Below are 14,496 nucleotides of genomic sequence, written 5' to 3' on the forward strand. Positions count from 1 at the left end.
TGATGTTGGGGGGGGTGTATTTTTTTCAATTGAAAACATGTATGTAGTATTGTCTACACACTGTAACAAATATGCACTTTGAGTAAAAGTGTTTATTAAACTATCAAAACGGGTTATCTTTAAGAAGGCCAAGGTCTTTGGTTTGTAATTCAAAAACAGGAGTTGTTTGTTCCACTGTCTCAAGGTTCCTGCATTAACACTAGTGTGCGTGTGTGTGTGTGCGTTACAGCTTTCGGCTTCAGAGCGGGGGAATAGATGCTATATGCCGTCTCAAGTTCCTGCTCTGAAGATATGCATCCTGCTTCTTTATGTAACACAGTATATAGAGGATGTACAGTTACTGTGTATACCTTATACTTCGATTTATTAGTATCTGTTTTAGGATAACGGATTCTCCGTTTTTTTTCCCTTTTCGCCTCCAGCGGTAAGGTGATCTCTTTTTGGTCAAAGTTGTCTGAGAGGTGTTTAAAAAAAAATAGTGATTTTTTTTTTTTTTTTTATTATTTTTATTTTTATTTTTTTAAAAGCATCGCACCAGCTAGTCGCTCTCTCTCTCTCGCACACGCAGAGGCCTTGTCAGTCAATAAACCACGCTGCCCTGGATAGAGACTGCTCTTCCTACTACATAATACTGTTGAGTCCAAATGTTTGGTTTGTTTAAGTGATTGAATTATGGAAGAATGTTGCTGTCGCTTGTCTTGTGTCGTAAACTCGGCGCATCCTTCCTTCCCAGGAGCGCGCTCAACCCCTGAAATTCGGTACAGTATGTTAGCTGCTCTTGTTTAGAGGGAAAGAGCAATGGCACATTCACAGAGTTGTTGGGAGGGTCGAAGATGGCAGAGAAGCGGTCTTTGGTTCACAATAAAGGGGAAAACAAGTTCATTTAAACTTTAGTTTTAAGGAGATGGAACTAGCAGAAAGTCTGTTCAAAATCTGCTACACTCTAGTAGCTGCATCACAAAGCAACATAACCAATTTATTCAACCATTCACAAAGTGGTCTGGAATGCAGCGAAGCAGTGTAAAGTAACCTGAAAACGGAACAACCATCTCAAGTGGAGCATTTAAGGTTGAGCCCAGTCTGTTAGGTTTCAACGCAGGTATGGGAGAAGCGCTTGGCTGCTTACATTTCTTCGGTCTGATTTATCATAACCACAATCCTAATACATTAGGATTAACATGGGGTGGGTGGGTGGGGGGGCGCAACAGTAGATTTAGTTTTTCTGTGTTCCATAATCCTAATTTGATTGCTTTTGTGAGCTTTATGCAGATACACAGTGTTATATTTGTGGCTGCTTTTCATCTGAGCCCTCTTTGATTACGGCGGCAGAAGGTCCAGTTTTTCAGGTCGAGGCATTTCTCTACATTTACATTTCTCTTTAATGTCAATGAAAGACAGCCTTTGTAACCTCAGTGGCTGATGACAAATATCATCGTATGTTGTTGACTCGTTTCACTGTCATACAGCGCATACAGTCTTCACTGTGCTCATTGTCGGTGCACTGCGTCTTTATTTGATGCTCAGTATATTTACATAAGCTCAATCCAACTCTCAGCCCAGGAAAGACAGAAAAAAGAAAAAGTAGATAAATAACAGAAGCATACAATTGAATTACTGCCAGCCTGCCAGTCCTCTGACATTAACGTCTGGATTTATCTTTCCTCCCTTGTTCTTTCCCTCTGGCAGGTGTAGTGCTGATGGAAATCTCAGAGGTCCATAAAAAGGCTCAACTTGAGCTGGAGGAAAATGTGAGTGCTGCATATGTTTTTTAGGCTCACATACATGCCTGCTGTAAATCCACGTGTCATCTAATTGCGCTGTAATTGCATTGCCTCACTCGACTGCATTTTGTCAGATACTCTCACTCTCTAAACCTGTTGCTCAGTATATTTCCACACAGCTCCAAGCTAAGCCTCGGGTCACAGGGCATGATTTAGCGACACAGTAGTTTTATCTCCTGTTCCTACAGATAGACACAGCCTTGCCGTCTTTCCCACCTATATCTTTCTACAGAAGCCTTGTGGACGGGTAAAAGGTTACAGGAGGTGGCTGATGATGGGAAACGGGTTTGAACAGTAGGAGCACCTGTGGCTCTGTTTCCTCTCTGAGAGCAAGCAAGTCTCAACATGCTCTGCAGCGACCGCAGCTGGAAATGTTGCAATTACTGTACCTATACAAACTGCAGTCTCATACTGGAGATGCTGGAACATACAAATCAATCCAGTTACATTTAAAAAATAAATCAATAATAATAATTATTTGAATTAATTTAGAATTCCTTTTTTTTTTTTTTTTTTTTCCCCTTTCAGTACCCGACTGACATCACCTCACCACTTTAAAGAGCTTTTAGAATGTTTTAATGGTTAAAGCAATATTATGTTCATTCAGTGTTGCCCATTTTTAATGCTTGGGGAAATTCAACAATGGCCGCATGAAAATAGCCCGTTAAGGACGAGCTGAGAGGCAGAAAAAGTTGCGATGCACACCTCTGAGACCGTGTTGCCAGCAGCACCGGTGGGTGGGTTGTCTCCTAATTGGACTCCGGTTTGTGAGTCACCGCAGCGACTCGGCTCCCAGAAAACAACAGAAGAAAACCTTTTAGTGACGTCGCCGCTGTCTGTTATGTGCTTGACACCGTCTCCATGGTCATCTGCGTGTGTTCAGAAATGGGGCTTTCCAAATAGCTGAAGCAGCCATTGTGGGAGCAGACGCTGTATTTCTGTCTGCGATGAGGGGAGCGCTTTGACGCCCTCGGACAAATGAGAGCCAGGGAGAAGCCTATGGGCATTCCCACGCTTTGTTTCTGACTCATTCATAAGAGCAACCGAGGACTCGGCTTTCACCCCCACCCACAAGCACCAGCACACTGTGAAAGATCACTGTCCCTTTTTCTCTGAGACTTACTGCATATTCCCCGTCAGTTTTTGTCAGCTCATTAGCCACCAATGTTTTCTTTGCTTTTTTTCTCCCCCTTGTCTTCCCCTCCTCCCTTTCACCTGAAGTTTAAGAGATTCCACAAAGACATAATAACCGAGCTGGAAAGGAAGACTGACATGGATGTCAAATACATGACTGTAAGTAGTTTCCGTGTATGTGAGTCTACATGTGAGTCATACTAAATCAACAGCACTCCATTACCCCAGAATCAACAAATTCTGAGAGCAAAGGCATAAAACAGATGATAATGGAGGTGCACAAAATATCTGCATATGGTGTAAAATGCTCGGATTTCTGCCAACTGTGATCACGAACAGTATGAGCCGCTTAAGAGGATCACTTAGTGACGTGAGAGTTTTATTTACATTGGAAAAAAAGCGCTGTAATTTCACGGTGTGCAGCGGTTCAGGGCTATAATGTTCTGTAATTATGACTACAGGCTTGGTAATTAATTTCAAGTGACTGTGTCAGCCACACAACGCAAAAAAGCAACAAAAAAAAATTCCCCATTGTCGTTGTTTTGTGATATTTCTGCAGATAAGTCAACAAATGTGTCATTTTAGGCAAAGCTCTGTGTGTGATTATTAATAAAAAAGTTATTTCTCTCTCGTGTCAAATGCATCTTTGCCATATTGCAGACAGAGAGCATAAATGAACACGTCATCAAACGTTTTGTAGAAATATTCACAACCAGGAAACGGGAAACTTGAATACGTGTCCTACGGATACAGCAAAACTGTTTTTGTAAAACTCATTCTTTATTCTCTGCATGACAAATATTCTGAGCTTTGTGTTCTGGCGTTCACATGAACCATTCCTCTGACCCAGGCCACGTTCAAGAGATACCAGGTGGAGCACAAGATAAAGCAAGATTCTCTGGAGAGGTCCCAGTCAGATCTGAAAAAGCTAAGGAGGAAGAGCCAAGGCAAGAACGCCAACAAGTACGAGAACAAGGAAAGCGAGGTGAGATGAACGCAGAAACACCCACACACGTGTCCTGAAGCGTCCTGCGCGGACGCGCTTCCTTTTAAGCGCACACATGCGTCTTCATATTTACGCAAACACAATTACCCAGATGCTCTCATTCATACATAAACTTTGACACCTGATACGCAGCATGCCAGAGCCGCTGTAACAGTAGTCGGGGATGGAGTGTGAAGTGTCTGGTCTGTGCAGTCGTGCAGGAGAAGATTCTTGTTTGTTGTTGGGTTTCTTTTGTCTGCTCTATGAATACACCCGTATGCTGTCGTCTCTCTCTCGCACCTTCTTGCTCGTCAGGTTGCCGCACACGTGCACTGACGAAACCACAAACAAGTGGAGGTGCCCAAATGTTTACTAAACCGTCTACTTTTAAGTTGCTGTATATGCATACACGTATCTGCAGGGTGTGCAGTGATTCAACCTGCTCCCCAACTCATAGCTGCCAGTCATCTGATTATGAACATCCTAACAACCATGAATAAAGATGTTTTTCTCCATTAAAAACTTTCAGGTCTGATACAGAAGAGGAAGTAGTCATCTTGAATTTCCACAGGCCTGGTCTTTGTATTTTGTCCAAATTTGACCATTAATCTGTCCGTGCTCTTAGTCAAATACGATCCATTTTGGGAGAGGAAAAATAAAAATAAAAAACGGAGTAATTGTTACCACAAGTGTTTTACCGCACTGGGCGCAGTTATTTACTGTGGCTTGTTAGATCATCGTAGTAGATTGAGGTAGTTATCCCACAATGCTGCCACACCCCGAGCAGTGACGGCAGAGTGAAAACTGCAGGCGAGTTTATTCCCGAAGTTGCGTCGCTGAGAGCACAGCAGGTCTTGCATAACCCGCCTGCCATTGATCCTGTCAGGTAGCTTGTCAGCCGAGGTTTTGCAAGTGTGTTTTTGTGTGCGTATTTAAGTTTTTTTTTTTATTCTGTCAACACAGTCTACCATTCCCTGCGAGAGAAAGGCAGGACTGGAATGATCAAGGAAGTTTTTAATTTTTTTTATTTCTATAATCAAGCTCCTCCAATTTCAGAATTATAATATCATTTGTTGATTTCCTTCCTCTTTTTATTTTTTATTTTTCCTCCTCTCCCATGTTCTTCCACCTTTCCCTCCTCTCACCTTCCTCTGTTCTCGCTTTCCTTTTCACCCCCCTGTTCCCCGAGCTCCCCAGCAGACCTAGAGTCAGACTGTTGACTTGCTGCTGTGCTCTCTTATTTGAATTTAAGGCCAGGCATTAGGATTTGGAGACCCAATAGACAGCGTGATGTGCCTGTAAACAGGCAGACAGGATGTAAGGGCCCTGAGACAGGAGCTTAAAGCACCAGATGATTTGCCAGACAACAAAGACACTTCAAAGAGACATAGAACGGAAAGAGAAAAGACAAAGATAACGTAGGAGCACTGTCATAATTGTCAATGATGAAATCGGTTCAACTTGAAAAGAAAAACAAAGATTGAGTTGTGAATCAAAGCCTTCCACATTTCAGAAGGAGACATGAAGGATTATTCCTTTGAGGAAGTGTACATTTTTTCCCCTTATCTCTCTGTTGCCATTTGCCTAAATCCTGTAGCCCAGGATCAATATAGGTTTACCGTAACAACAGGCTCACTGCAGTCTTGACACATGTAAACAGATTTAAAGGTTGTGTCAAAATGGTAGAATAGTAGAATTGAAATTTAAGATGCTCTACCAAAGTTATTTAGATACAATTCTTAGAAAAACAAACAAGCACAGAAAGTACTTAAAATGCAAATGTGGTGTTGAAATTATCAGTAGCCCACATTGATTACAAAGACGAGTAGTGAATAAGAGATCAAGCGTTTCCGCTTTGTTCGTGGTGGCGTTCGCCTTCGGGAGACGCAGGTCTTGTTTGTGAAGCAGAACAGAGTTGAAATAACCGTCATTAAAAAAAAAAAAGAAAGAAATCCTCAAAAAAAAAAAACTGCAGATCCTTGATCAAACATTTTATTTTCTGTGCATTTTGATCAAAGTGCAATAACGTCGGCCCTACTTTCAAGAACGGAGCTGAGACGTTAACTTTGTCTCATTTCGCACTGTTGTGATGATGGAATCCTTTAGAAAAAAAATTTATATTGCAGGTTTGTAATTGCGACACATGGAATTAAACTGGCATGAATTTATAAATATCGATGGTTTCTAGAGGTCCATCAAACATCAAAGCAGGAACATCAAAGTTTCTGTGAGTCGGTGTGCTGCTGTAGTAAAACAGTTACAGACGACTTAAAGGGACCCATATTTTCTTTTTCTTTTTTTGTCAAGATCTGCCATAAAATTTGCAGTTTGAAAAATGGAGGCACAAAAGGGGGACATAAAGGGTTGATGCCGTTCGTGTAGAGAGGTGCATGTTTGCCTGTGAAATTTGCATCTGCTTGTTCGTTGAACCCACAAAGGGAAGCCTGTTGTCGGGTTGTTGTGACGGAGATGCCAGCGGATCTGGATGGACAGGCTGCTGTCGGACCTTCTGGCACTGAGCCCACAGTCAAACAGACAGAACTTTTTGGCCTAAGATTATGTCTTCAGTACCTAGACTTGTCACGGTGCACACTGGGCTTGTTAAAGAGCGTATTCCACTGTCATGGAAACGGTTACGTCAACGTTTCGGTTTAAGCATTTGATTGAAATGAGTTTTTACACCCTCAAATGACTTTTATGTTTGAGTTAAACTCAATACTGTGATGCCGTCCTTCCAAGTGGCTGCTACAATGTGCTGTTTGTTTCTTGGAACGAGGTAAACAGTAGATGCAAAAGACGTTTAACCCACCACAGCCTCCTGGTAAATAAAGCCCTCAGTCATTTAAGGATTTACAAGATGAGGACTGTAGTGAGAGCTGAATAAAGAAGGTGTGTGTCATGGTGTTAACAGCCGTTACAGGCGTGCCAGCTGCAGCCAGTTGGATGAGATATGGATCTGGCAAGAAGCTTGCACAAGAAATCAGGGACAGTGTTAAAAGGAGCTGAATTAGTCAGCACTGTAATCTGACTGTGCTGTACATCACTCTTTTTCAGAAAAGAAGTTCAGAGCCACTCAATTATTACATGCTAGAGAGGTAGGTCCCCACAGGGACTTTTAGGCCTAGGATTTGAACTTGTTAACAGTAGCATCAGTCATATGCATGGCATCTGCCTTTTCTGGAAAAATGTGAGGTTTATCGCCATCTATGTCCTGCATGAAAATGAAACCTCTCTTTTCTTCTCTTGCATCCATTTTCACTTCCACGCACACAGCCCTCCTGCTTTTTATAAGCCCAGGCTGTCTGTGTAGATAAGACGGAGCCTCTCTGAGACTGATGTCTCCTGTCCCCTCTTCACGCTGCTGCTCTGTCCTTTCTCCAAACACCACTCCCTGCCCTGTGTGAATACAACAAACTGTAAGCTAACAAAACCCGCTCCCCTGCATGAGGGAGATTACGATTTTCAGAAAAGGACCGCTCCTTCTATGTAATTCCCACTTGTTGGGACTGTGTGTACATGCTCAATCAAAGGCTCTCTGTGACTGCTCGACATGTGCGCCGCGAGATAAGAGTATCAGATGATCTCCAGGAGATGCTAGCTCGTAGGATGAGACTCGACCATAGTGAAACCTGTTGATTCAGACTGTTTTCAGCTGTTCATAGACATCCATATATATTTGAAACTATGGGAATTGTTTTGATCCACCTTAATATGTGCCTGCATGTTTTTAGTGCCTGGAAACATTGACGAGCCGACAGACGGACATGCAGTTGTTCATCGCAGACGGCTTTAAGGAAGCTCTGTTGGAGGAGAAGAGGCGCTTCTGTTTCCTTGTCGACAAACACTGCATCCTCACGTATCAGTTCGCCTCCTTCCACGAAAAGGTACGGGCCACCCCTGACCCGCTGTATTCTTGGAACAAAGATGCAAGTTTGGTTTTCCTGCTGTGGAAAGAAAAAAATAAATAAAAAATTGTTATAAGATTTAATGTGAGGTTTAAAAAAAGAAGTGAAAAAGGCTAATAATGTTGCCATGTGATTATTTATTTGTCAAAACGAGACTCTGAATAATATTATTTTCTGGACAGAACACCTTCTTTTTGTATCTCGAATCATAATGTAGAACATTTCATTCCAAAGCTCACAGTCTCAGGAGCCACAATATACCACGTTGCCATAGTGACAGAAATGTGTGCACGGCTTCTGCTGATTACTCATGTTTTCTTTTAATATCTTTTCTTATTTCCACGGCTGCCGAATAGGCCAGAGACATACTGACGGGAAAGCTGAGCAGCTGGCAGGACCAGTGCAACGATGCCACCGACATGCCCGAGAGTGTTTTGTCTATGATTGAGGGACTCCGCGCGCCAGTTACTATCACACCACTGCCTTCCCCGTCCCCATCACGGCACAGCGTGGTATGGCAGGAGGGATAAGGGGACAATCAAAGAAGTCTTCACATAATCGATACCGCATGTTAACGTCTTGGAGTGCCGTAGTACAGTTTCCCTTTTTGCATACTATGGTAGAGATCAATATCCTGTCAGCACAAGATGGAGTTATTCATTTTACCTCTTAAAGAGACAATTGCACTGTGTTTTTCTGTGTAGGATGACATATCAGTGATGAGAAAACTCTTCATTAAGTATCTTCTGTGCTGTATAAAGACCTAAATGCCGTGTTGGCTCTGGCACGTCTTTTTAATCAGACCATTTCAGTGGGTGCTACAACTACCACATTCCTGCCGGGTGTTGTGACAGAATATATGTGACTAAAAGTGTGAATAAAAGTAACGCTGCTTTTATACCCACGGATTTGCCAAACTGCTGACATTAATGATTTTCTCGTGGCAGAACATCACTCCACCGGCTCCACCTCTGAAGGCTCAGACCAGTCCTCTGGCTAACATGTTCGCCCAAGATAACACTGGCGTATCTAATTCTACCAATAATGGCCCAGGTAACGTATCATTGGTTTTCATTAGCACTTCTGTTTCCGCTGCCCTGGCTTTGAACTTTTCAACACGAGAGTGTAATTAAAATAAGTGTTTGTTCTTTCCTGAAAGATAAGTTGCTTACATCCTACCTATAACAATATCAATGAGCGCTGGCCTCACTTGGGTTTGGATTATACTGTTGTGTCACTTCTTTCTTTGCAGTTCTGCTGCCCTTTGATTTAAATCCAACCGACTTTGATGATCGTTACTTTCTGTTATGTGCAACCATGAGGTCACCATATGTACACAAAAGCATTGTTATCTATTGGGTTGATGCTGGAAATGTTTTCCATTGGGCAGTGGCTGATATGTAATCCGTTGATCTCTCATAGAGCCACCATCGGGTCATATTTTCAGTTTGTCCAGTCCTTTCATTTCAGATGAAATAACTGAAAATGAAATTCCTTACATTTCCCTCGGGATTAATAAAGTATCCATCTATATATCTATCTTATAGAAACTGATATTTCCGTTCAATTTTCCCAAGTGCTTAGTGATCAATTCTTTTCTTTTCTATTATTATTAGAGTCTTTTGTGATCTTATTGTTGTAGTGTTGTTGTTTTTTTTTCCCCAGACCATGGGAACAGTGAGGAGAACAACCTTGCCAGGTCTGTGTCTGTCGCCACAGGCCTCAACAATATTGTGAAGAGACCACGTGTGCGCACCGTCTTCCCCCACACAGCTGGCAACAACAGCACACTGCTCAGCTTTGACGAGGGCGACATCATCGTTCTGCTCATCCCTGATGAGAGGGATGGGTGGATGTATGGTGAAATGGAGAAGAATAGAAAGTAAGTGTAACTATATATAAGCCACTTGCATTTAGCTGATTAGGTTACCAGGACTACAGTATGGGGTCTGGTAAAGCTTCACACCTAAAAATAATCAGGTGCACGTACCGGAATATAAACAGGACGAATATTATCCGAGGCGAAAAACATGCAGTGAGGGAGCTCCAGGGATGTTATGGGTACGCCATCCTTTATGGAAGCCAAGTTCAGTTTAAATATCATTAAAAGCATCGTCACTTGTCGGTGAAATCTTTTTCAGTCGAGCTGCAGTTTCTTTGTGGTGTTATTGTGCTGTTGATGGAAGGGGGAAAAATAAGAAAAAAAGATTTGGTTTCCACCTGTACCACAATTATTACCAACACTTAACTGTTCAGGCGCTCTTTCCAAGACTTCTATCAAACCAACTCAAGCACAACAAGTAATAATGGTATTTATCATTGTAGGTGGCATTCACTGCTTCTATTTAAGTACTGCAGGTATTCTTAATGCTCCTACTGCTACTTCTGATAATGCATTGATACCTGCTGGAAAAAGAGATGATCCTATCATTGAGGAAAGGATGTTAGCTTCCGTCCCCCACCACTAAAGTCCACTCAATGAGGGAGTGAGTGATACCCTTGTGCTCACAGGACCGCACCTCCATACCAGCATGTTTTTCCTCCTGAAGATACTGTTCTGTGTCTTCTCATCTGTGGCTGAATTTGACGTTTTTGAGAAGTAAAATCCACATCATAATCACATAAATAGTGGGATAATAGTGAGCGCGGTAACAGTGGGACTCTCCTGCGCTAACTGGCCTAATTGTTAGGCTAACCGTGTGCATTTACTGACCTGACTTCAGGCGTGTCAGCGTTGGCTGAGCTGGAACCTTCACTGATAAGGGAGTCAAAATAAATCATGGCCTGAGGGTGGGATGTACAGCAGCAGAGCAGAAAAAAAAACACAGGAAATATCCAGAAAACCACCTACTTTCCCACACAGAAAGGCCCCAGCCCAGCCCACCCTCCCAATGCCTGCGATGTCTCACTTTATAGAATAAGGATTTGATCTGAAGCCCAAGGAGGTGTGTGTGTGTGTGTGTGTGTGTGTGTGTGTGTGTGTGTGTGTGTGTGTGTGTGTGTGTGTGTGTGTGTGTGTGTGTTTGAATGCTAATCATTCATCAGGTTTGATCTTTATTATTATCAAGGGAGCTTACCTGGCAAATACATCCTTGTAAAATTGATCAAGGGCAAGTAGGAGTAGTTTCAGTTTCTCCCAAAAGTAAGGCTGCCACAAAGTAAAACTTTGTTCTTTTTTCTCGCTGCTGCTGGCGGTTTGAGCTGAAATTCCCAAAGGCTGTGTTACTAAATTGTATTTCATCGTGTTTATCAGAGTAACATCTCTGAGGAGATGGGCCTCAGGTCCCACAGGAAGTTTGGTTTTGATGCATTTGGGTCTCTCGCTGGGTTTGCCTTTGTAATTAATTAGCTATTGATAGTGTATCCTAGCAACTCATCTGACAACTCCTAAACTGATTCAGCTACCACTGCTAGACTGAATATTGTTGGATACATTTGAATCCGATAAGTAAAGAAACATGCTGGTTTATAAGGTTATAAACCACAGCGATCGATAAAAATTTTCTTTAGCATCGCAGTGATTACATTAACTTGATTCTCACTGAAACCGTTCAGTGGCAAATGCTGGCAAATGCTAACAAATGTACTGGAAACGAACATGTTTTCTCAGTGAAAGCCGCATCCTAAGTAAACTTGAGCAATTATTAATGAGTGTGACTAAGTAAGCGTGTTTTCCGGTAGGTCTAAAATTTGTTTAAAGCTGAAATTTTCTTTTTTCTTTTTGTGAAAACAAGATAAGGTTGGTGAATGGTTGCCTCAATTTGAATTCAGTCATTTGAGCAATCTTAGTCCCAGCTGCTATAGCCTGATTATGGGGTTAGAGTAGCCAGCGGTCATCCTAAATACAGTAAACATGCACTGTAAATGGAAGATCAAGGCCACACCCTTTTCCCTGGGTGTGCAGACGCATTTATAGAGCTCATCGTTTGACTCGCTACCCCGTATTGGGGAAAAATTTCAACTATAAAAGTACTTGTCTGTAATCACTGGGAATGATTTGTAAACCATCAAATTGTACCATTTGATGTTTCTTTTGATGATTCTGATGATTCTTCAAATCCAAGAGATCGTGGAGACGTATTTGCTATGAGCTTATATTCACACACTATGTAGGCAGGAGACGACTCTCATGGCTCTTCACCGAAAGTTTTTGGTGTGGATGAAGAGAAGCAGGCTTGAACTATCTCTTTCTCCCTTCTATTTGGTCTTTAAATTCAAAGAGTGCAGAGCAAGAGCTCCTCATCTATGACTTTGAATGATTTCCCTGAGCCAGAAGCTGAGAGCTGGTAGGCACCACAGACGTAATCATTCCTAACTTGCTTTCCCGGTTTCTGTGTTTCAGGAGGGGCTGGTTCCCGTCTTCTTACTGCCGCGCTCTGACCGAGCCTCTCATGAATAACAGCAGGTAATGAGACTCCGCATTCCAGCCAGCACACACACACCGGCAGGTTTCATGTTGCAGCCAGCTGTATTGTTGGCAGTGTTTCCTCTAGTTACTCCTATTGACGCGATAACCTTTCTAATCCTATGGGTACTCTCCTATTGCTCAACTTTTGATTCGTGTTGTCCTCGAGTCACATTCTGCATCGGCTCCCTCAATCATTTAGCCGAACAAAACTCACGACATAAAAACTGTCGGATGAGTTGCTTGTTTTGCTATGAGTTTATAGACCCTGGTAAAACTTAAGGGTGTTTATCTCATACATCTATGAAGTCCCTGAATCTTTGAAGTGACTCTAAAATTGGGCACAAGTCCAGAAACCTATCAGGAAACAGGATGTTGTGTGCTGATGAATAGATTTTCTGGTTAAATAAAGAGGGGGAGTTCAGAGAGTTGACTCCAGGCTTTTCTTCAAAGAGACTTCTTGAACTAATTCATTAGATTCTAATATTCCGCACCTCCAGTTGGTCAGCCGCCTATCACTGAAACGGAAACGTTAACACATAACCAGAACTGTGGGAAACTACGCGCACATCTTGCCGTTTTGCCCTCAAGAAGAATTACCACCGTTCGCACGGCTTGAAGTGTTTGACGCAAACTTTAGATTTACTTTGAACTTATTAGGAACCCTAAAGTGAATATACTGCCTGTAGAGATAGGAATACAGGAGCCAGATGATTGCTGCTCATCTCCTACAGCACCTATCTTCTTCCTGCTGTCTGTAGTGAGACTGCCGCCCCATACCGCTGTAGAAGTGTGGTCAACCTCCACCATCAGGACACGGAGACGGATGAGGCGACCATGGTGCTCCCACCAGAGGACTACAGTGACACCTCGCAGCGCAACGCCATCAAGAGCAGCGCGTCATCCACCAGAAGCCTTGCCACAAACAACAACCACCAGTACTCCCCCAAGTGCTCTGCAGCCGCCTCCTTGTCCTCTGATCACAACACGGTGAGTCAGCGAGCCGGCGATCCAGTTTTATGCGCATCCATCTTCATTTTTACAAAGTTACTGAAAGGGTTGGAGTCGGGTGTAAAATGTCAATCTTTGTACAATTAGGCCCCGAAATGTACTCTTCTCTGAACATTGCCGTCTTGTGTCAAAGCTCTCTGCTGTACTGGTCCAAAGGGCATAATGAGGCTGCATCTCACCTGATACCTGCTGCGACGTGGCTACAGTACCCTCAGACGCGCTGCCTTATCTTGACTGCTGATGACATGTACATGTGTGCGTGTGCAGGTGGTGTCAGATGAGCTTCATATGTCTGCCCAGGAAACCTGACCACACTCTGATACACTCTGTGTCGGCTGACCCAGACGATTAAGAAATCAATCATTTTGACTCAAGAAGTCGTTGTCTGTACAGGAAAAAAGATGATGCTGACATGGTTCACCCTTGGTATTTAGACTCAGTGCATGCTAGAGGCTCAATCATTTTTATTATAATTATTGAGCTCATGGTCACATTTCATTTATCTGCCACTACTGCAGGTGTTAAAGCACTTGGTAGTTTGAAAAGAAATTACTTGAAGTCATATTCTATATTAAACTGTCACTGTGTCCTGACAGTAATACGCAACACAAATCTCAGAAGAAATGATGTTTATTTCCTGCCTCGTGCTTCTGATTTGATTTACAAGAATCCACTGGCCCCTGAGTGAAAATCAGCAGTCAGAGGAGGAGGTTCTAACATATGTCAATCACTGCTGCCTGTGTGGTTACTCAGGTTACTAGATGGCTTATATATGACAGCCTCCACTGCAGGGAGAAGCCAGGCAGAGCTGAAGCACAGCAGAGAGGATGGGGGACAGACCTCCAAGTTGTATTTGAGTTCTATTCAAGTTATTTTTCAAGCCAAGTCAACCTTCTTCTTAAGGTTGCCATGTTCTAAACTAATCTTACCAAGACGTGAACTAAAATTAGCATGCAGCACACTTGGTTTCTCACTGGGACAGATGCGGACGTGGGTCAGCTAGCAATATAGTTTTGCTATGCATGTCCGTGTAATTAGTCGACAGTTCATCATAGACGTGTGGATCATGGTAATCCTGGTGGTAGCTGAGGAGGTACGCTGTCTGACTTGCAATTGAAAGTTTGCTCATTCAATCCCCAGCTTCCCCAGTTCGCATGTTCTTGAATAACACACTCAACCCAACATTGCCCCGAGTATAAGTCACTTTGGAGAAAAGTGTCTGCTGAATGAATTAATGCAATTATCTCCCTGATTGTCTATTTTGATCTTAAGCAC

At 42.7% G+C, this 14,496-nt stretch overlaps 1 protein-coding gene across 1 annotated transcript in view; it reads left to right on the plus strand.

Moving 5' to 3' along the window:
* Positions 1 to 14,496, plus strand: part of baiap2l1b (BAR/IMD domain containing adaptor protein 2 like 1b) — a 30,090-nt gene that overhangs the window by 8,560 nt on the left and 7,034 nt on the right. Inside the window, exons 4-12 of the mRNA XM_075454891.1 lie at positions 1,687 to 1,748; positions 3,003 to 3,074; positions 3,766 to 3,900; positions 7,632 to 7,784; positions 8,162 to 8,317; positions 8,753 to 8,858; positions 9,471 to 9,687; positions 12,148 to 12,210; positions 12,972 to 13,200. Of these exons, the coding sequence (XP_075311006.1) occupies positions 1,687 to 1,748; positions 3,003 to 3,074; positions 3,766 to 3,900; positions 7,632 to 7,784; positions 8,162 to 8,317; positions 8,753 to 8,858; positions 9,471 to 9,687; positions 12,148 to 12,210; positions 12,972 to 13,200 (1,193 nt within the window). The remainder of the gene's footprint in view (positions 1 to 1,686; positions 1,749 to 3,002; positions 3,075 to 3,765; positions 3,901 to 7,631; positions 7,785 to 8,161; positions 8,318 to 8,752; positions 8,859 to 9,470; positions 9,688 to 12,147; positions 12,211 to 12,971; positions 13,201 to 14,496) is intronic.

This window comes from Odontesthes bonariensis, chromosome 21 (genome assembly GCF_027942865.1).
Source record: "Odontesthes bonariensis isolate fOdoBon6 chromosome 21, fOdoBon6.hap1, whole genome shotgun sequence".
NCBI lineage: Eukaryota > Metazoa > Chordata > Actinopteri > Atheriniformes > Atherinopsidae > Odontesthes > Odontesthes bonariensis.